The 23111-nt window shown below is 34.0% G+C and overlaps 1 protein-coding gene and 1 non-coding gene across 5 annotated transcripts; one reads left to right on the plus strand and one right to left on the minus strand.

The window, feature by feature from the left end:
- The first annotated feature begins 1207 nt into the window (after positions 1–1207).
- On the plus strand, positions 1208–14131 carry LOC111462077 (transcription factor IIIB 60 kDa subunit-like). 4 transcript variants are annotated; one of them, XM_023105758.1, is made up of 20 exons: positions 1208–1328; positions 1617–1702; positions 1803–1884; positions 1998–2073; positions 2178–2263; positions 2361–2437; positions 5291–5347; positions 5462–5574; positions 6220–6314; positions 6400–6486; positions 7844–7924; positions 8679–8846; positions 8927–9082; positions 10081–10159; positions 10464–10579; positions 11431–11511; positions 11580–11717; positions 11872–11961; positions 12072–12125; positions 13677–14131. In XM_023105758.1, the coding sequence occupies exons 2-20, from the start codon at positions 1641–1643 to the stop codon at positions 13902–13904; spliced, it is 1926 nt and encodes a 641-aa protein (XP_022961526.1). In that variant the 5' UTR covers positions 1208–1328; positions 1617–1640; the 3' UTR covers positions 13905–14131. The 4 variants fall into 4 exon arrangements, with proteins under 4 accessions (XP_022961526.1, XP_022961527.1, XP_022961529.1 ...); XM_023105759.1 differs by having other exon boundaries at positions 1208–1316; positions 1620–1702; XM_023105761.1 differs by having other exon boundaries at positions 1237–1316; positions 1603–1702.
- Positions 14132–18438: 4307 nt separating this feature from the next.
- Positions 18439–18521, minus strand: TRNAL-UAA. Its single transcript has one exon. It is a non-coding gene; the product is annotated as a tRNA-Leu (tRNA).
- Positions 18522–23111: the final 4590 nt, after the last annotated feature.

Consider the following 23111-nt stretch of genomic DNA (forward strand, 5'->3'; position numbering starts at 1 on the left):
AAACATATTCTAACCTAAGACCATGACGGAATTTCCCGCAGTCGCCAAAGAACTCGCAGGTTTTCCGGCGACTGAATTATATATATTAATTCTGATTCGTTACAATTTTAGGATGAGATTCACGCAAACATTAAATAATAAGCGTATACACAAATTAAATTGAAAAAATCGTTAAGACCAACTTGAAATTTTGGGTTTGGTGACACGAGCAACCCGAGTAGGATTCACAACTCAACCCAAGTTGAGTTGGGTCGGGTTATTGTGTTATATATATATTTATGATTTGGGTTGGGTAGTATAGTAAGGTACGTAACACTGACATCGATTAAAAGTATGGTAGGGTAGGTTTGAGGTGTAATTCTATTTTCCATAAAGAAAAAAGGTCAGCCCACAAATTGACTTAAATTTTCGGTTTTCTAAAAATTCAACCTAACTAAAACCAAAAATGAAGTCCAAACCAACCGTACCTTTCTAGTTTCGGTTGGGTAATTCGAATTGATCGTGTTCTTGAACCATATGAATACCTCTACCGAATAAGATTCCCTTGTGATGCTAAACTCGAGATTATTGTCAAACTTCGTCTTAAAACATACACATAAACTTTACACGTTGTCTAAAAATACCCCTATACTTTCAAAAGTTGGAAACAATATTCTTAGAGTTAAAAAAAAAAAAATACCGAAAAGATTTCAAAATTTTCATTAATATACCCTTCAACTTTTTAAAAAAACCTCTATTTTTTTTTTTTAATTTGAAAAATATTTTTACCGTTCATATCACATTTCAAAAATATTCATGAACTTTCTAAAATAATATTAAATTATTTATAAATAATCTATGTGGGGGCGATAGATAATTTCATCTGTATATTGACGATAATATTTTTTGAACTTCTTTTATAAAGATTAGTGCTATTTTTAAAAGTTTATAGATATTTTTTAAATAGGATAATAACCGTAAAAATATTATATTATTATTATTATTTTTTTGAGATTTTGATATTATTAAAATTATAAAAAATTTAGGGGTTTTTTTTTTTTTTTTTTTTTTTTTTTAAGATTAAATTAATATTTTTATTAAGATACCCTAAAAACAAAGCAGTATTACGTGGGTAGTGTCAGTGTGGGGTTCGTGCGTTTGATTTGGTTTATAAAAGAAAAACTAACTGAAATCCATTAACTGAATTCCACCGGCATCGCCCGCCGTTTTGATTTTCTTCTCTTTCGATCGCCCCTCTCACGCCGCCGCCGCCGCCGCCACCGCCGCGCAAACCCCCATCTTCTTATCTCGCGCTCGCTATCTCGCCCGCTGTCGAGGTCTGCTCCAATGAGATAGTTTTTTCTTGTCGTTCTTCTATTTTGTTTCTTCGATTCAATCAACTTCGTAATAGAATCAAAACTTTTCTTTCTCCTTTTTGTTTACACGACAGTCGGACAATCTTTACTCGAAATTTCAGTTTGTATTCATAAACCTAGTTTTTTTGTTTTTTGCAATTTTCAGTTCGGTTGGATTTTCTCTTATGCATGATTCTTAAGATCAATTTATGCATCATTCGTCGTTCTTTTGATTGTTATTATGTTGTTTGTACCGATTAATTTTTAGTTTTCCGACCGTTGTAGGTGATTGTGACACACTGCAACATGGTGTGGTGCAGTAATTGTGTAAAAAATGTTGCTGGGTCTCGAGATAATGCCGGTTTCCAGTTAGTATTTATTTTAAAATTTAATCTATGAACATTTGGCTTATGATATGACAATGCTTACTTAGCTTTCTCTGTGTGTTTTTGTATCTTTGTTTAATAGATACTGTGATATGTGTGGGAAGGTGTTGGATTTTTACAATTTCTCTCAGGATCCTACTTTTACAAAGGATTCTGGAGGGCAGGTACTTAAATTCTAGTTATGTTGTTTTTCAAAGATATATTATACTGTTATTATGCATAAAATTGTCAACCCTCACCTATGATATTCATATTGATGTCCGAATGAATTTTGCAGAGTCAATTGTCAGGAAATTTTGTTAGATCTATTCAGAGTAATTATTCGGCTTCACGGGAAAGGACATTGAGTAGAGGTTTGCTGTTTGACTTACTTTCTCTTCTTATGATAAACATGTGTAAACGACCTAGGTTCTCCAAAATTAACCAAGTATATCTGAACTTTCTTATCCTGTATCAGCTTTTGATGATATGAGATATATGAGGAATGGCTTAAACATGGGTGAGAGTGATGAAATAATTCGTGTAGCTGGGGCATTTTATAGAGTAAGGTTTCTTTTTCTCTGAGCCCTATGTATGTGATGTTTATATGTGCATATGTACTTATTGGATTGATGTTTCTTCACCTTTAAATGTACTGAAGATTGCATTAGAGAGAAATTTTACCCGTGGACGCAATACAGAGTTTGTTCAAGCTGCTTGCCTTTACATTGCTTGTCGGTATGAGATTCGCCTTCCCTGAATTACAATTATTCCTGACATCTATTCAAGCTGATCATATATTTTATTTTTGTTGCATTGATTGACAATTTAGATTTGATAATATGAGGCCATGCAAGGATTTTTTTTGTGAACAAGTTCTTTTGATACCCCCAAGAAGCTTGTCAGGAAATGAAAAGCCTATGCTTCTGAATGATATAATCTCATTGGGATTATCTATTTGAACCTCTTTTCTTAGTATATTGTTCCATTGCTTTCCACAAAAAGTTATTTTCTGTTCATAATTACTGCCCACCATTATATCCATTCCCATGTGTCATTGTATTATTTATTTCTTAGATAGTTGTGAGTGTCCAAGTCAATTTATGCACAAGTTTTATGAGAAACCTTCGTAGGATTTATAATAATTGGCCTCGAAACATTCATACAAGCATTTAAATAGGTGGCTATGTGGTTTGAACCCATGATCGAATGACATTTGGATTTGCACTGTATCCCTTTGACTATTAGACCAATGTAGTTATCTTACTATGCCCACCTTTGAAATAGGCATTCTGCACAGTGTTAATGTATTTCGTAAGGATGTGAATAGATCCCCGTTTCGCAACTACCATTATAAGAGAATACAAGAAAAATGATACTGTCTAAGTTCTTTGTCAAAAATGAAAAATGATAGTGACCTAGGTATTTTGAAGAATCCAAAAGCTCCTTTGAGCCAAGCTCGTCAGTAAGCTTTCACGATCATTATTTACCTCATTGCTACCCTTCCATTATTTGTAGTTGTTGAATCTACTTACAGTTTGAGCATAAGAAACTAAATTTAGTAAAAGAGTTTCCTCTCTCCCTCTAATGCGAGTTGGAGAGGTTGGTGAAAATCCAAAGTAAAAGATTTGTGGCGAACTGTTTTAGTTGAAGATTTTTGCATACTGAAGTCAATGATGGTGAAGCTTAGTTGGGAACCTTATCTTGGGCGAGGGATTGTCTCATTTTCCTCACTACTAGACTTAAGGTATAGAGATGTACAAGTTACAACCGCATGCTTGATGACCAACATAAAGTTTTGTTTGACAATTTTCCTTTTTCTTGGATCAATCTAGATTGGAAGGTGTTTATGTAATAGTTGTTCTTGGTCAGGGCTCCTCTAGCCTTCCCATCCCCTCCTTTTTTTTTCTTTTATCTACTAAATATATGGTCTTTTGATTAAAAAAGGTTAAAGAACATATTTTTCTTCGTACTTCCATTGAAGTAATGGTTTAATTCAAGAACTTCAATGTATAATAATTTAGTCTCTTTAGTTTAAAATTCGTTAATGGTTTGTATATGAAGTTTAATATGTAAGAGTATACCCTCTGTAGTTTATGGTTTGGAATAATATGTTCCTTGTAGTTTAAATTTTATAACAAGTTAATCCCTGTCATGAAAAGTCGCATTAAGTTGGGACTTGCTTGTACTTAATGGGATTTGTAGCATAGGTAGATTAACTAATTGCTTGGGCCTGAATGCAATACATGAAATCTAGCGTGCCCTCACTATGTCTATATGTGTGTGTGTGTGTGTATGATATATATATGTATGTATGTATGAATGAATGCATATATGTATGTGTTTATGTATATTCATGTACGTGCTTATATGCATGTCAAAAATTTGCTAATGTTCTTTCATTATCAATAAAGGTACTAATATTTCCTCAACATGTTTAGCCCTATGTACATATATTAGAAAGTGATGTGTCATGCTGTATTTGTGTTATGTGTTGTGTGTTGTATAGGTTTGTCCTTCATGTTAGAGAACCTATGTAAACTTTTATTTGGTAACTGTATCATTTCTTGATCAACTCTAGTTTCTACATTGGAAGGCACTCATGTAATAGTTGTCCTTGGTTTGGGCTCCTCTGCCCCTCCCTTCTTTTTTCTTTTCTTTTTGTGCAGTGAATATATGTTTTCTTATTGCAAAGAGGTTAAAAAAACACCTCTGGTCGTTATACTTACAAGCTACATTGAAGTAACAATTAAGTATTTGAAATTTAATGTGTAATCATTTAATTCTTGTAGTTTAATTCAGTCCTTCAACTTTAGTAAATAACAAGTTAGTTCTTTTGGTTAAAATCTGGAATGATTTAGTCCCCTTTAATTTAAATTTTGTGACAATATAATCTCTACTATGAAAATTCTAAATAGTAGCAGGAATTGTGGTGTTTATAGATTGATAAATCACTTGGGATCTGATGTGTTTTTTAAATTAGAGGGACTAAAATCAAGTAAAAGATAGGATGTACTTCAACTCTATGAACTTTTTCATGAGGGACTAAATTTTTTAAAATTTTAAATAGGTGGGACTAAATCATGACATACTGTGAAGGGAGTTAATCGTAACAAATTTTAAGCTACAAGTACTAAATTGTTATGGATTAAAGTTCAAATACTAAATTGTTACCTATAAGAAAAAGGAAACTAAATTTTTACATCCATGAAAAATATAAGCGAGGAAGGGGGTGAAGATTGAGTTGGTAAGTGTCAACTTAGCCTGTTTTGGGACAAGGGTCTTCCATTTATCAGTTTTTGGTTGCACTTTATCGTTGATTTGATGCCAAAACGTTGTTTCGTGAGGATTTCATTAGAATTGAAGCCCTAGGCAAACCATTGGCCTACCTCTCACTTTGCATCAGGATATTGTGTTTCAGTGGACATTTTGGAATATTTCTATTGAGACCCTTGTTCATAAATGCACACTGTTTATCAGCTCTCCCTATAGATGTGCATGGACTCATGCATGTATCTTGGTGGACCAAAATTTTGTTGAATGATTATGATGAATGATGCACTAATATCGAACTTATATTTTGTTATGTAGGGAAAAGAATAAACCATATCTTCTAATTGACTTTTCAAATTATTTGAGGATAAATGTGTAAGGTTTCTCTTCCCTTACTATATGTATTTTGATTTGTTGGTTTTTTCTTAATTACTTTTTATTTTATTTTTATATATATTAGCATCGTTACACCTTTGAAGTTTTTTGCAGCTATGTGTTGGGCGCTGTATTTTTGCAACTTTGTAAAGTGCTAAGACTTGAAGAGCACCCTATTGTTCAAAAGCCAGTTGATCCTTCCCTTTTTATCGACAAATTTACTCAATGTAAGTCTTTTATGTCACTTGAGTTGCAAGTTTATGTGGCTTTTTCTTGTGTGAAGAAAAGGCAGACTCTAGTTGCTTTCATACATTAAAAAGGAAGAATACAACCTAATAAATAGAAGAAACTATTGATGTATAAAAGAAAATGAGCAATGGTAAAAACTATATTGATTAAGACAATTTAGATTTTCAGCTCGATAGGCTTTAGTGGAAAATGTCAATAGCTTGTAAACGTGCTTCTTGATACAAAACGTGGGGGTTGTTGATTTATGCAAACCTTGGACAAGTGATGTGTTTGAACCTCCACTTTTACTTGGTTTTTACTATTAGTGAACCACTTTGCCAAGGTTTATCTTTTTTTTGTTTGATTATCTAATTTTTGACAGCATATAATTTTTCATTAAATTTATTTTTCACTATTTTGGTTGTTTTGATGTTAAATTTACATTTTTAATATATTTTAAAGTCCTAGATATTTAAATATATTTGAAAAATAATTTAAAAAATCATGCGTGCCCAATGTGTCCGCCTCATACCTTTTTTTTTTAGAAATTAACATGTAATGCTATGTGTATTTGTATCCCATGTTAGCACGTTTTAGATTTAACATTTTGAGTACTGAGATGTCATAACCAAAATGGTTCCTAGGTTTGCTTGGAGGAACAAAGGACGATGGAATGAAAAAGGAGGTTTCCAGAACTGCATTGAAGATTATAACCAGCATGAAGCGTGATTGGATGCAGGTCTGGTATGGGAACCACCATATTTTCTATCAACTTCTTGTTGGTTCTTTTTGAAGTTGATTTTGGGTCCTAACGGTTCTTTCAGACTGGGAGAAAGCCTAGTGGCCTATGTGGTGCGGCTTTATACATATCTGCACTTTCGCATGGTGTCAAGTGTTCCAAGTCTGACATTGTAAGTAATGTTGATTGTTCAGTGTTAATATTTCCTTTTGTACTTCTTTTTGATGAGGAACATTGTTTTTCAACTTGAATGATTACCAAATAGATTGTGCTCTTTTCCTTATCTTTTACTTATCAAATAAGGAACGAATATTTCTCTTACCTTTTGTTGTAGTATTTTCTGGTTCTATTGTCTAGGATTCATGTCAATCTTCAGCAATGTTCATTGTATATTTAAATTTTTTGTTACAATGAGCAATGCTGAATTATCTCAAAAATTACTGAATTATCTCAAAGAATGATAAAAATTAGTGCTATCATGAAACAATGAGCAATGCTGTCTTTAACAAGAAAACTCCACTAATTGATACAACTACAATACTTCTTGGAAAAAGACTAAAATAATGACCTAGCTTTTTTTGTTTGTAGGGTTTCTTGAACTTGTTGAACATAGTTCTTTGTTGATCGCAAAGAGGTTCACCAACTACCTACACTATTGTCTTCTTAAAAAAGAAGTTGGTTTGGCCGTTGGATGCCATTTCGGATTTAGTTCTTAGCCTTCTTTCACACAAGGTTTCTAGGAGTTGTAGTTCAGTGAGTTGTTTTGGGCACAAAATATTAGGAACCGAAAGGTGTCTTTGCTGAAATTATGAGACTCCAAGGCAATGTAAAGAAGTTAAACATTGTCATCCTTCCCACTAATAAAGAAAGTTGGAAAGCCATGGCATATTTTTTTTTTATAAGAGTATCAAGTATTTTCTCCCCTATCTAATGATGAAGCTCCTGAGTTATCAAGTATCAAGTTCCAAGTTTTTATTGGGTCTAAGATGTTTCACATTTTGATGTTGCTGGAAAAAATAGGAAAAGAAATAAACTTAAACAACCCCACAACTCAGCTTTTCTTTTGCATGTTGTGAATATTTTCGGAGTTCCCTCAAGTATTGTCAGTTCTAGAGATAACTGATTTGTGGGTACTTTCTGGACGAGGCCATTTTTGCTTTTGAGCCCAGTCTAAGTATATCTTTGAGTTACCATCCTCGATGGATGGCCATACTGAGAGATTCAACAGCTTACTTGAAGATGCCACTTTGTCGATGCTTAACAAAAGAATTGGGTCTAGTTGTTAGACATTGCTCAGTTTTATTTTAACTGACCAGCAGAAACAACCTAGTTATATGATAAAATGCATGTTGAACCTGCAATTTAGACTGTAAATTATTTATTGCGTTCTAATCATTTTTAACCAGAAAAAAACTTCTCATTCTTACGTCAAAATTAAAATAACCCTGGTTAATTAACATTGTAATTTTTTCTTATTTTGATATATTATTTGTTGCCGTCTTATATATGTTGTCCTAAATTTATTTCAGATAAAGATTGTGCATATTTGTGATGCAACATTGACAAAGCGGTTAATTGAGTTCGAGAATACTGAATCTGGCAGCTTAACGGTAACTGATTTGCTTTGAGATGGTCATTACTATCACGTGGTGTATTATTGTTTAATACATGTTATCATTGATGCTAGCATTACACTATTTATAGTCATCAATATCCTTTTAGTTGATCTTATTTTCTTGTGAAGTTCTGTTTTACTTGAGAGAAACTTGTAATGCATTTGACGTGAAGCTAAGATTCTTTAACTTCGTGTAGTTGAGGATATATGGGATTGTGGTTGAGAAGAAGTGGTTTAGTTTTTGGTGATAAAAGTACTTTATGGAGATTCTTGATGCAATGTATGTTTAGTTACTGCTTCCCAGTTCATTTCACTCGTAAGTCTTACCTTTCTTATGCTGTCAAACAGGAGTCTGATCTTTTCTACTCCATTGAAATTAGTTAAGTTATTTATGTTTATATTTTGAAAATGGATAAAGAATCATTTGATATGGAAAAAAATGTCTCTACTGCTAGCTCAACATGATGAAATTTTTATTATGTATTTTTGTTTATACTATTATTTATCTATATATGGAAATGTATGTTATTTTATTCTTGTTCAAGCCTTTTCATGCACGTTGATCTTGGGGAATATCTTCCATCTGGAAATGCTGATATTTCAATGAAACATGTTTTTGCTGATGCCAATAGTTAATAAAATACCCAATTATATTCTAAGCTCGTAAATTTATTCTGCATGTCTTTTATTTTCAAACTAGGGTATAAACCTGAGTATTGATAAGGATCCTTGATTATTTCCTTGTTTAGTTGGAGGAATTTATTGTCATGGCAGACAAGGCCAAGGGAAGCAACTCTGAGCGCACTGATGGATCCAATAATGGCTTGAATTCATCGAGTGATGAAGTACTTTGCGTGCATAAGAATGACACCACAAAGCCATATGCTCTTGGCCTTTGTAGAATTTGTTATGATGATGTGAGTTTCCTCTTTTTCCCATGCTGTAAAAAAGTGATACGTAAATTGTACTTTCTTAAGATCTAGCTAATTTGGTGCAGTTTGTTGAGCTTTCCGGAGGACTTGATGGGGGAGCAGATCCTCCAGCATTTCAAACTGCTGAGAGAGAAAGACTCGCAAAAGAAATGGCTGAGGAGGGTTCTAATGACTCTAGTGCTATTGGCAAATTTTCACAAGGACTAAACCCATGCAACAATGTAATGTTTTCTTTAACAGAATTCTCTCTCTCTCTCTCTCTCTCCTTTTTTTCCCTTCTTTTTCTTCTAGGTTTCATCATCAAGAATTATGAATGATTTTCTTACTTCAGAAGGTGCTAATGACTCTAGTGCTATTGGTAAATTTTGGTGAATAAATATTTTTAAAAAGTTTGCTTGAAGAAATTAATTCTATCTCAATAACTTAGCTTTTTAGACTAAGAGTAAATCACTTAAATATGAATTTAAATTTAGATATTTCTTCGTTTTAAAATTGATCGACCATATTTTCGGATTTTTTTTTCTCAAGTAGAACAAGTAGGGTATGGTGATTTTGAACCTCTGTCTCTAAGGACAAGAACACATGTCAATTACCTTGAGCTATGCTCACTTTGGCTTATCCTTGGAAGTTTTAAGACTACAAAGATTGTTATTGGGCTTTATTTTTAAATAAATTGCATCTTATTACTGGTGCCACTAGAAGATATTTAATGGTAGGCTTGTGAACCCACCAAGCAAGGTGCATCAATATCAATTGACCAGTGGGTAAGGCAAGTACTGAGTGAGGTTTGGAGGTGGCACGTGAAGGTCTAAGTTAGAGGGTTGTATTGCAGTTGCACCGAAAGAGAGTTGATTGTCCCCCTATCAAAAGTAAGCAAAGGCAAATTATGTTTACAATCAAGCTGCTAGTGTGAGCTTGACATAAGGGCCAAAAAAGGTTTTTATTTTTATTTTTAATTAAAGTGAATGAGGAAGTGAATGAGGTGCACTACAAACACAAGAGTAGAAACTGAAAATTGGGGTATTACAATTGAATTACATAAAATGAAATGAAAGCTAGTACGAAGTTTCATAATTGTAAATGAACTCACTTTAGTTCTGATCTTCAAAATATGCATGTAATTTGAATCGGTGATGTTATGGAAACATGGTTCTTTGGTTAGATATACTCATTGAGATTCCACCCATTTACATCTCTCTTAAATGTTGTTCTTTTATAGATCGAAAAAGAATTGGACAATTTACATGCAGCAGATGCATCAAAAACTGATAGTTCTAAAGAAGCTGATGCAGCAAAAGGTAAGATGGGTAAGATGCAAAGCTCAACTTCATGATGCGTTGAGAGTTGTTTTCAATTTCATTCATGTATGTAATTTACCAAAGTGATAAAAAAAAAAAAAAAAAAAAAAAAAAACCCAAGCCAAAAGAGTTGCAGAAGACTTCTCCAATTGGACAAAAGTGATTCAATAGATTTACCAATTAAAACGAGGAGTATTTACACCAGGGTAGCTAAGAAAATCATTAAGAAGTGCTGTTGTCTGTTCCTATAATCCGTTTCTCGTTGTCTGAGTGTAAAATGTTACTTGAAAAATTGATAATTCAGGAGCTGCAGATGAGCAAACGGAACTTGATGATGTTGTTAATAAACTTGGAGATGATGGCCTGAGAACCTGTGCTTCAGATGAATCAGAAAGTTGGTCTGATATTGATGATATTGAGGTTTCTTTCTTTCTTCTTTTATTTTATTTTATTAAAGTTCATTTGCTATTAAGATCTGCATAGAAGGTTGGAAAAAAATGTACCATAGTTTATAGACCAAAAAATTAAAACGTAACTACTTTCTAGAGGAATGAGTGTCATTCGTGCCAACTCCCGAGTGCCTGTTTGGGAAAATTGAAGCTTATTATATATTATCCATCGCGCCGACTCAATACCTAGCACTCTATGTGCAATGTAGAAGGAAATGCAAGAAAATCCTGTGGATGCACTATATTGTGATGCTATAGTTTTACTTTACATTTTAATTCTTCATTTGGAAATCAGGTGTATCTATCTATGTTAAGACTTGCCTGCCACTTTCCTGTCAACATTACCTATGATCTTTTATCTTAATTAACTTGATCTATCATTCTTTTAATTTAGATTGGAATACCTTTTTATAATTTTGTAGGGGAAGGGACTTCTTGTCCCTTCGCCCATTGGACTGTTCTGCGTTGGCTGTTTTGGAACGAAAGGTTATCTGTTTCGATCATTCTGTTGTAGTTTCTAGACATTTTCTTTTCAGATTCTGTGGGACAACTTTTTCAGTGCTTGGATTTTTCTGGGTTAAGTCGATACTTGGAAGTTCTGGGGGGCATATAAGGGTTTTGCTTTTTGGTGGATACTTTCTTCCTTATTCCACAAGAATTGAATATTGAGTGCCCACAAGCACACTTGATTATGATGTATACATACCGTTCAATTTTGTGTCCTCTTGAAATAACTGATCTTATATATATTGAATTTTTCAATATTTTTGTCTTCATTATAGACTTAATGGATTAGCACTCAAATGACAATATATTGCATAGGTTGACGGTTATCTTCACAATGAGGAGGAGAAACATTACAAAAAGATAATTTGGGAAGAGATGAACCGGGAGTATCTTGAGGTACATATTTTCATTCATTACAAGCCAATTCGTTGTTGATATCTGTAGACTGTTCATACTTTTTACAGGAACAAGCAGTTAAGGAAGCAGCTGCTGCTGCTGCGAAGAAGGCTTATGAGGCCAATTTCGAAAATTGTTCAGAAGATATGAAGGCTGCAAAGGATCTTGCAGATGCTGCAGCCGCTGCTGTTGCAAAATCTAGAAAGGTTTCTGTCTTTATTTCTCTCACTTTTGCCGTTCACTTGTTCATCTTTGTACTCCTTTTGATTTTTTAATATAGAAGAGGACATTGCATCTTTGTTCCCTTGTCTTAATCTCTTAGCCAGAGTTTTTATTTTGATTCTTGATTCTTATTTGCAGGAAAGACAACGAAAACGAGCTGCAGATGCCAAAAATGTGTCTCCTGCACAAACAGCAGCAGAAGCCACCCGACAAATGTTAAATAAAAAGGTCTTACTTGAAATCATAAATTCATTTTTTAGTTCTTAGATTACAGAACATTGGCAGAGTTTGTTCTGATTTAATTGAAAGTGGTGTTTTCTTTGCTTATTTCTGTGCAGAGACTCAGCTCGAAAATCAACTATGATGTGCTCGACAAACTCTTCGATGAATCTGTATGTTTATATTGCACCTTTTTATTTCACTAATAGTCAAAATATATATATACATACATTTGGTCTGCATTCTTCCAACATGGGCTTTCCACATTATAATTTAATATATTACATAAACAATGAACAAACACGGTAAGAAGAGGGAAACGGGAATAAAACTAAAGAGGAGTTGTGACATTCCTAAGCGTAACTCAACTTGTTTGCAACTTAGCATACATCACTGGTGAAAAACAAAACATCTGCTACCTGGGCGTGACTCAACTTGTTTAGATATATGTTCTTGACCAAGAGGTTCAATTCTGTCCTAGTTACTAATCCTTCTCGAGATTGGCTCTCTTTAGCCTCACCTCTTCCTGTACCTCTAATAGGTAGTCGTCTCCTTCCTCATTTTCCTCTTCCATGGCCTCTGGGCGGCACAAAATATCTACTAACCTGAGCGTAACTCAACTTGTTTAGATATAGTTGATATATGTCTTTGACCAAGAAGTTCAATTCTCTCAACCCCACATGTTAAACTAAAAAGAAAAAAAAGAAAACGAACAAAACCTCCTCTCTAGCGAATTTTGTGAAATAATTATCCAAGCTTACACGACTCCCTCTATCCCAAAAAAAAAAAAAAAAAAAAAAAAAATGGTAACATCTTTTGTGATGTCCCACATTGGTTGGGGAGGAGAACAAATCACCCTTTATAAGGGTGTGGAAACCTTCCCCTAGCAGACGTATTTTAAAGCCTTGAGGGGAATCCCGAAAGAGAAAGCCTAAAGAGGATAATATCTGCTAGCGGTGGATCTGGGTCGTTACAAATGGTATCAGAGCCAGACATCGGACGATGTGCTAGCCTTCTCGCTGTTCCCCGAAGGGGGGTAGACACGGGGCGGTGTGCCAGTAAGGACACTGGCCCCAAAGAGGGGTGGATTTGGTAGTGGTCCCACATCGATTGGAGAAAGGAACGAGTGCCAGCGAAGACGCTAGGCCCCGAAGAGGGGTGGATTGTAATGTCCCATATTGGTTGGGGAGGAGAACAAATCACCCTTTATAAGGTTGTGGAAACGTTCCCCTAGCAGACGCGTTTTAAAGCCTTGAGGGGAATCCCAAAAGGGAAAGCCCAAAGAGGACAATATTTGCTAGCGGTGGATCTGGGTCGTCACATCTTTGTTCATCATCACCCGAGTAAACGAGGAAATCACAGACTTGCTCTCAAATTTTGAGGTTTTCCTGGACTTACTTTCACCACCATTCCTAGAACTTATTTTGGCATTTGAAATAGGGACATAACACAAAAGGATACTAGGTAAAACAAAATTACTTGTAGTTAACCTTCTTCTTGAGAGTTGAAAGTTGTTTATATCCTATACATATATTTTTTTTTGTGAATTAGGGTAAATATCTTGCATTTGAGGTTTATATAGTGTTCTTATTGCTCTGATTTCCAAACCTGGAACTTTTAGTAAATTCTTCAGTAAAACAAGGCAATTCTCTATTATAATAACTTTCTTGTCATGGCTATGGATTTCTTCATTAATTGATATTGTACTGTGATCTACATTGCAGGCTGGTACAGAGCTTTCGGCGAAGAAGAAACGCACAGAGGAGGCTGGAGAGACCGATAAGACAAAAGATGAAACCAAAGAATTTGAATCCACAGAGTTCAAACATGGTGAACCGGAACAGGAAAATGATTATGATGGTGATGGAACATATGGTTCTGGTCTCTATTATGAGAATATGGAAGAACCATACAGCTATGAACATGATTATGGGTACGACGAATATGATTGATACCGATATCTCAGGCGTTCAAGATGGCGGGCTAGTGTTCGCTGTCGTTAGTTATAGTTGATCTTATATTCATTGGCTGCTATGTGTTCTATCAGATGAACATTAAGCATGCAACTTGCATTATCTTTGATTTTGCTGACCCATTTGTTTAAATCTCATTTCATAAGGAAATAGATAAGTTAACACAATTGTAACCTAACGAAAAATATCGAAAACATGTTTAATAAGGTTTTGCGAGGAAATAATCATACTATAACTCTTCAAAATATTGACCAAAATTTAGTTTTTTTTCATCGAATTATAATCTAACGAAAAATATTGCAAAAATGACCCGACATGTAAACCATTTTTTTGTGCGTTTGCTTTTCATATGCTTTAAAATGATCAATTTTTTTTACGGTAACTTTTCAAGATGACTCGATTAGGGTTTTCATATTATGGTTTTGCATTGTCAGGTCATGGTAAAAAGTTCTTTTTTTTCTTAATTTTTATTATATTGTATATGTAGAAAGAGTGTAGCATGAGAAATTAGGTCAAAGTTTTGTTAATTGTAACCTGATGAAAAATATACCAAAAATGGCCGAGAGGGAAACTATTATTATTGTTATTATTATTTTGCTCTTTAAATTCTCATCTATTTCAAAATAATCAAATTTTAACTGTCATAGTAACTTTTCAAAATCATGGCATGTCGATTTTTAGAAATAACTCAATTAGGGTTTTCACGCTAGAGTCTAGCATTGTGAAGTCATTAATTCAATGCTTCACGGTTCTTCTTTTCTTCTTAATTTTTGCTTGTGTCCTATTTCATGTATATATAGAAAGAGTCCATGAGAAACTAACGACTTGAAACATAGCCATGGACTTACGTGTTTCGAAAACATCTTTAAAACGACACAACAAAAGACCCGAAATAAAATAAATAAGCGTTTAAGTTTAAAACATCCTATTCTAGCCTAAGTCTAAGAAAATAAATACCACTATCCTATGCATGTGCCATGATCTCGAGTTGCGATGCCGTCGTCAGCCGTACAGGAATGCCTTGCTTTAACCTGAAAAATCTAGTAGCACATGGCTTGAGTATTTAAAGAAATACTCAGTAGGTGACCCCACTATTGGGGTTAAATGTAACAATCACATGCAATGAAATGATGGGACATATCTTTCGTTTTGTTTTGTTTTGTTTTTCCTATGGTGCTGTCCTAACGGGTAATCGTGGATGTGTACCATATACTCTACACACAACTCATACGTGTGAGTATGGGCTCACCAGCTAGTTCACACACCGCTGGGCCACTATCCTTATCCGGTAGGCATACTCTGGGAGCTCCTTATGTCGGGACCCGTTAGAACTAGTAACCGTCACGGTAGCGCTATGCAAAGCATAACGATCGTTGTCCTGCCATTGGATGTACACGTCCGTACCCTCGTGATGGGATAGGGGTATCCCCCCAGATGCATGAACACACATAATGCATGAGGTCCCCACTACTTCTACAATTTCATTATCCTTTAATACAACTCCGCTAGTATTAAGTACATATCATATCATTTTTCATATCGTTTCAGATATCGTTCATCATTCATATCATATTGTTTCTCATTATTCCATTCTCAAATCATACATAATTCTAATGGGGTTATATTTTATGTCATTTATCGTAATTTCATGTCATTCATATCATGCTGTATACACACAATTTAAGAGACCTAACATAACGTTCTATGCCTTTAACATAACATTTCATCATATGCACATCATACCATGACATATTGCATCACAATGTATCAGATCATAAACAAGTAATAACGTAAGAACTTCATAGTCATATCATTCTCTAACTTATCATAGCCTTAACGTTCTTATACCTATCACAAACATATCATTACGTGAATGTACCTTAGTCATATCATCACAAGAACTTAACCTAACGCTATCGTTCTATCAATCTATCACAAACCTATCCCTTTCTACTGGTAACCTAACCGTATTCTTCAATCAATCTCTCTTATCCATACCACTCCGGTATGTAACCTAACCTTAACGTTTCGTGAACATATTTTACTCCTATCGATACATTTCGTTTTGTGCATCCTTCTTGTATCCTATCTCAAACATATCCTTGAACACATTTTATAGTAACTATTATCATACAATTCACATATTATAACATATACATAACATATAGGAAGTATATCGATCCACAGACAATTCACACATATCAATATATATGACACGTGCAGAACCACAGGGTACGTGTCAACATCAAAATATAACTATGCCGATAGTAAGGTCACTTACCTGGCTAGCTTAAGTCGTTGTCACGAATATATCTTTAATTAAAGTTCGATTCCGTCCTTTGAAATTCGAGTCAACCTATATGAGCCCATGACATTAGTTTCAGGTTTGAACTCTACAAACATTATTTCTCTAATTTACATTGGTCCATTGTTAAAAGTCTGAAATGTTATATATCTATAATTATACTTTTATTAAAAATCTTATTTTTCATTGTGTATAAAAAAGTAGATACAACTCTTTCAAGTTATTATGTAATTATACTTTTATTAAAAATCTTATTTTTCATAATAATGTTGTATAAGAAAGTAGATACAGCTCTTTCAAGTTATTATGGCTTTACTACTCAATATATTTACCTCTCCCTCTATATTTAGTTTGTGGTTTTTAATTCCCTAATTTTTTTTATCTGTTTCCTTTTAATTATGTTTTTTATCTGTTTCCTTTTAATGAGAACTTTTAATTATGTTCTCATGCATTCCAAATTTCTAGTGATCTCTGTTTCCAAATATTTCCTTATCTCTGTTTCCTATCCAGAAGTTTTCTTGACCATTCTATCTTTAATCTATTCATTTGGCTAATGATAAAAAGTTAATCTATCTATCTTAATCTATTCATTTGGCTAATAATAAAAATTTAATCTAATATTACTAATCTGACACGTGATTGACTAGAATCGTACAAATGATTGACATTTAGTTTCTAACTCGAGATCATTGTAATAATTCAATGAAGATATAACTATAATTGGTTGTGATTTCTAAAAAAAAATAGGATAGAAGAAAATGAAGATTTAATATATACCTTATTGATCAGTTCTATCTAGGTAAATCTCCTGTAAATCTCAACTGGGTAAAGTCATTCTCATTTTTTTTCTCAAGAAAATCTGACAATTATTGTTTTTCTTTTTCTTTTTGTACTTTCCGGGGATGGGTTGAGGAGAGATAAATGTGGGGAGGGATGAGAGGTTAGTGGAGAGAAGTGGGGAAATGTTGTTTTTTTTTATAAAAAAATTAATTAATTAATTAATTAATATTATTATTTTAACTATTTTTATAATTATTTTTATTTCTTTACTTCTTTATTTATTTTTGGACTATTACAAGATGTGCACATCAGGTGGGAAGTACGGTGTGTTTTAGTTGGACCATAAAGTTATGTGCCCATAACTCTAAGCCTCTTCGCTACTATTATTATAAAAGGCTTCTCAAGCAACTTAGGCACTTATTTCTAATCTCTTTATTTCATCTAAGTTATGACCTACCACAAGTAGGCTAGGGAACTTAGCCACTTATTTCAAGTATCTTTATTTCATCTAAGTCATTAAACGATTGACCTACAAGTAGGCTTCAAAATTGCAGATACAAGCAATCGAACTCCAGTTAGTACCGTGGGAGGGTACTATGATACAACTACACTAGATGCGCACATCCATGTGAGAAGTACGGTATGTTTTAGTTGGACTATAAAGTTTCTTTTTTCAGTGCACTTAGATTAGGAATAAGTGGCTAAGTCATTAGATGATTGACCTATAAGTAAGCTTGAAAAATGCACATCCGGGGAATTGAACTCCGGTCAGTACACTGGGAGGATACTTATTTCATCACTACTCTTATAGGAGCCCATTAGGGGGTTTTTTTTTCTCAGAGCACGCGCCCTTAGATTAGGAATAAACGGCTAAGTTATTAGACGATTGACTTATAAGTAAGCTTGAAAAATGGAGGGAATAGAACCCCAGTCAGCACCGTGGGAGGGTACTTATTTCATCTAAGTCATTAGACGATTGACCTACAAGTAAGCTTAAAAAATGCACATTCGAGGAATAGAACCTCGGTCAGTACCGGGGAGGGTGCAATGATATCACTACACTAGATGTGTACCATTAGCCAATTCTATGGCTTGTTATTGCATCTAATAAATTAGACGATTAATCTACAAGCTTGAAAAATGCACATCTGAAAAGTTCGTGGGAGGGTACTATGATACCACTACACTAGATGTATGCGGTTGACTTTTTCTTAGCTTTTTATCAATACTTTTTATAAATTAAAAACTAGAGATATTACATTAATTTTATTATATAGAGTGGAAATTCAAAAAATACTTTAAAAGATATTACATTAATTTTATTATATAGAGCGGAAATTGAAAAAATACTTTACAGAAAAAAATATTTTTAAATAAAGACGCCTCCACATACTAACACACACATCTTTTCAACTTGTTTTATCCTAATGCTGGCTATGGGGTTCGAACCCATGCGCATTTATGTGCAGAAGATCTTAAGTCTTCCCCCTTAACCTCTCGGGCAAACTAGCTAATTTTCTTTATCAAAATTAAATTTAGCTAAACTAAATTTTAATTAATTAAATAAATATTAAAAATTAGTATGAATACTAAATTTGCTTTCCTAGAAGGTTCATAGAATGATAATTTTTGTCTTATACACAAATTTTCTAATTCGTAATATGTTAAGATTATTTTAACTTTTGTTTTTTGAAAATAATTTATGCTCTTAAACTAAGTCGGTTGTATCACTTAAAATGTACGAAAAGTTACATGATTGAATGCTATTTTTTTCGACATAATTAAAACAAACATTAAAACTATTAACGCATCAATTTTTTCGTGGGTTGTTACCCTAGATGTGCTCCATTAATTTTGATAGAATTTATAATTATTTAATTAATAAAGGTTAAATACCTTTCCATAAGTGATATTAAATGATAGAAGTGGTTGTTTTTTTTTTAACTTAATAAACCTTAAGTAGTTAAAAAAAAAAAATTGTATTAACTTAAAACTAACTTTTTTTTTTATTATTTTATTATTTTATTATTTTTATTTTTAGTATAAATGAAAAAAGTGGGAAGGATTTAGGGCAAAATAATCATGTACTAGTAGTACATGAAGTTGTAACACTCAAATATTTAAGTGAATAAAAGAATATTTTTAGATTTTGAATCATAGATGTTAAAGGAAAAAAAAAAGAAAATAAGAAAAGCCGAGTTATTAAGTGATCATGATAAAAAATTCAAGACGATCAAACTGACGTCAAAACACCCGAGTTATACCGTTAAAGAGAGTCTCAACGACTGCACATCAACCTAAGTTACGTTTTGTGCCATTTTCATACGCGTCGTCGTCGGTAAACGAGGTCAAGATTTTAAGTTTCCTAAACGTTCATAGATATGTGATTATAGGCACTTTTAAGTCACGAAAATCTGGAAAGGAAGGAAGGAAGGCAAACAGAGAGGAAGAAAAAGGACGAAAATCGGCATCGAAAATGACAAACAGAGGAGAGAGAAATGTCGCGAGAGAATCGCGCAAGGAATCGGGCAAAAAATAGAGTGTGCATGCAAACGCCGTCAAACATCATAATACAACAAAATTAGGCACGTAGGCTCAGTGAGGCCATCAAGCACCAAGAACGCGACGTTTGCACTCAATGGGGTGAAGTCATCCATCAAGCACCTGGAATGCGGAATACACAACTCCAACCTGAATTAAACACATGCATACATACAACAAAAATTTAAAGCATGATCGCACGCTCAGATAATTCACCCAAAACTTCACATAATATTACACATCATCAGCTCATAACAATTAGTCATAAGAGGCTACCACTTAAGGCAAATAACTAGCATGCATGCAGTCCAAGCGAATCCTACAAGTATTTCTTCCTAAACATCGGGTGATGACTTCCTGGTTGACGCGTGCCCATTTGCTAGCGTTTCTATGCTCGTGAGGTGTCCAAAAATACTGATTTTCTTCAATTAGGTCCCTATTCACAAAAAAAAAAAAAAAAAAAAAAGTATTAAAGCTAGTATCGGGATAAAAATCAAGCAAATAGAGGCGAACGGGCAAAAAATGGGCATCTCATGCGCATTCACACGTTGGCTATGCGCCAACCACGTGCAAGGAAATGTGTCAGTCGCAGGCCACATGCGCAACTACCACGCGCGGCTGCTTTTGCACAGTCATTGGTCGGGCGGTCCAGTTCGACTCAAGGTTTGCAGGCAACACGTGTTGTCGTTTCACAAGAGCTGTGTTGCTCCAGCCGACGATCGACGCGTGTCCGACGCTTGCCGAGCCGCACTTCGCTGCTTGTCGGCCGACATGTGACTCAAATTTTTTTTCTTCTCCTACTTCTCTCTCTCTCTCCTGCAATCTGTAATATAGAACCAATTTTCGATTTTCATATCTTTTTATTCGGAGTCCGGATCGATATGGTTTCTTCAACAAGGTTCTAGATCGTGTTATGGGCTACATCCCGATATTTTTTTCATAATTTTTGCTTAACTACAGATGAGTTAAGAGCGTCAGAAGTTCGTTGACCGTTCTCAAACGATTGTCGACTCTCCGCCTTTGGATCGAGATTTCGACCAAACTTCTTCACAAATCGTGTGTAGAGTTATTCCTAGGTAAATATATCAACATTTTAGGACTCGATTTACATAGAAAAAGCTCAGATCTGAAAAATGTCGTTCAGAACTTTACCTCGCGAAATGTTTTTGGATCTTGACGGAGTGTCAGCCTCGCTAGCCTATCGATCCTTGTACAGGTCTCGTCTGAAGGTGGATTTCGATGAAACTTTGCCGCTACTCTTTTCGGTTTCCTCTCAATTTTCTCTCTAACTTCTTTTTTCTTTTGCAGCAGGTTTGATGGGGTTTTCGTTGAACCCTTGTTAGCTGGAGGGGCAAAATGACATTTTTGCCCCTTTGTTGACTTAGCTAACTTTTTTTTTTTTTTTGGGCGTTACATTGGGTCAGCCCTATCTCCTATCTGTGACCCGAGGCCCAAAACCCACGTGATTCAAAATTTGGATAAGCCAACGTGATTAACTATTAAGTCATCCTTTTGAAGACATGACCAATGCCTTATATAGTTTAGAGTTGTCGGCCTTCCACATCATAGGAGAAAGTTGGAAAACACATGTTGTTGAGATTCGAATTGGTTTCGAGTATAAATGAAAAGGTGTGAAGGACTAAGACAAGATAATATAGTACATGAAGTCGAAACATTCAAATATTTAAGTGAATAAAAGAATATTTTTAAATTATCAATCACACAGGTTAGAAAAAAAATAAAATTAATAAAAAATATTAAAAAAATTAAATTAGAAACATAAGCTTTAATTATATTTAAAACCTATGAGTAGCTGCCATGATCGAATTGCATGTTTTGATTGAGCAAGTTTGTAACAAACGTCGTAGATTCTCGAGCTCTAAAATTAAGATTCAGCCTACATTTTAAATCCATTTTCGCCACTCTATAATGCATATTAAATTTAAATTTTTTAGTGGTATAGTTACTTTTTCTCCACTTCACTTCTTTGACAATTTGGAAAAGAATCTCAAAATTTCAAGAACTAACCAACCATTTTTCCAATAAGAACCCAAAATTTTCTCAAAATTTTATGCCATAGTGCACTTGAGAGGCTCATCCTTGTCCCTTTAGTTTTGTAGGAAGATTCTCTATAACTTTCTTAAAGAAAGCCACTCGAGAAACCCACTAAAATAGAAGTATTCATTCAAGTCCCAATTAATAAAAATTTTTAAGATTTTGAATTTTCTATTCCACCCCTATACGAGGAAATTAGAGTGTTTGAACTTATACAATTTATTTTCTACAACTACAAGCAGCATGTTTTTTTTTTAATAAAGGAGTAGAAGGCTGATAACCACCGTATCTTTGACCATTTGAAGGAATTAAATTTGGATAAGCAATTTGGTACATTTTTGAAAGAAACATGTTTGCTCAAGAAACCTAGAGCTCTATAACTTTGGATCAAGTCAACCAATAAATTTGAAACAATCTAAACAACTATATGTTTAATCGAGAAATTTAAGGTCATTAGTGAATATATATATATATTTTTTCCTCTCCAGATGATACAGAGGAGAGGAAAGCTCAAAAAAGCCATAAATCAAGAGGAGAAATTCGAATGGTAAGTACGTTGTCTTCTTCAACTAATAACTCTCTATACATTGACTTATAATTCATGAAGATTGAATCTAGAGTTTCATGAATGCCAGATCAACACAACTTTGATGAAGAAACTAACTTGGATAGCCACTAGAATAGGTAGGCAAACTCAAGTACCTTGGTTCCGCCCCTCTCTTTCTTTCTTTGTATAAAATACACCCCAGAGCTTGCATTCTTTGTTTCTGCCCCCTTCTTCTTCTCTTGTTCATCTCTTCATAGCCACCATCCAACCCTTTCTCTCTCTTGCCCTTTTCTCATAATAGACTCTTTGCCTTAATTCTGAAGCCTCCCCTTGCGTCTCTATAGTCCACACCCGATAGTTGTTTCAATACTTCTCAATACTTAGATTGGTGATGGTTCTTCATCCTCTGTTTCCATACTCTCTCTAGTTTCATTTCCATTCCATTTTTAATTGCAATTTTTATATCTTCCAATTTTTGATTTGCGGTAATTCTTATGGAAATTTTCCTTTTTTTTTTTCCCTTTCATTCTATTTGAAGCTTGAGCAAGGCCCTTCAAATGGCCTGTCTATTCTCCTTCTTCCTTTGGGCTTTCCTTTCATACTTTGTGGGTTAGTCATATTCTTGTCGAAGCCAAGACAGCATCATCGTTGCCCGATAAACTCTCTGCAGTTTTCGATGGCCAAAAAAATATTATACTGCCCAACCAGACGTCTCTGCCGAACCAGGTTACTAACATCTTTACAAGAAGTGTTTCTTGACCTCTCTCTGAATTTTTCAGATCCAATCTTCAAGTTCATTCAAATTTGACGCTCGGGGTGTTAAGGATATTTAGTTCTAAATTATGGTTTACCATATATATCATATTTGACTGTAACGACCCGGGAAAGAAAGAAAAAAAATGTATATATATACATATAATAAGAATAAATAAAATAAAGTAAAAAAAAAAAAAAAAAC

The sequence above is a fragment of the Cucurbita moschata genome, unplaced genomic scaffold, assembly GCF_002738365.1.
Source record: "Cucurbita moschata cultivar Rifu unplaced genomic scaffold, Cmos_1.0 Cmo_Scf00026, whole genome shotgun sequence".
NCBI classification, from domain to species: Eukaryota; Viridiplantae; Streptophyta; class Magnoliopsida; order Cucurbitales; family Cucurbitaceae; genus Cucurbita; species Cucurbita moschata.

Excerpts from the sequence above, each read along its gene's own strand:
- LOC111462077 (XM_023105758.1), top strand. The coding sequence starts at position 1,641 with ATGGTGTGGTGCAGTAATTGTGTAAAAAATGTTGCTGGGTCTCGAGAT. Across the intron at positions 8,847-8,926 it reads GTAGAATTTGTTATGATGAT|TTTGTTGAGCTTTCCGGAGG; the intron begins GTGAGTTTCCTC and ends AATTTGGTGCAG. Across the intron at positions 11,962-12,071 it reads GACAAATGTTAAATAAAAAG|AGACTCAGCTCGAAAATCAA; the intron begins GTCTTACTTGAA and ends ATTTCTGTGCAG.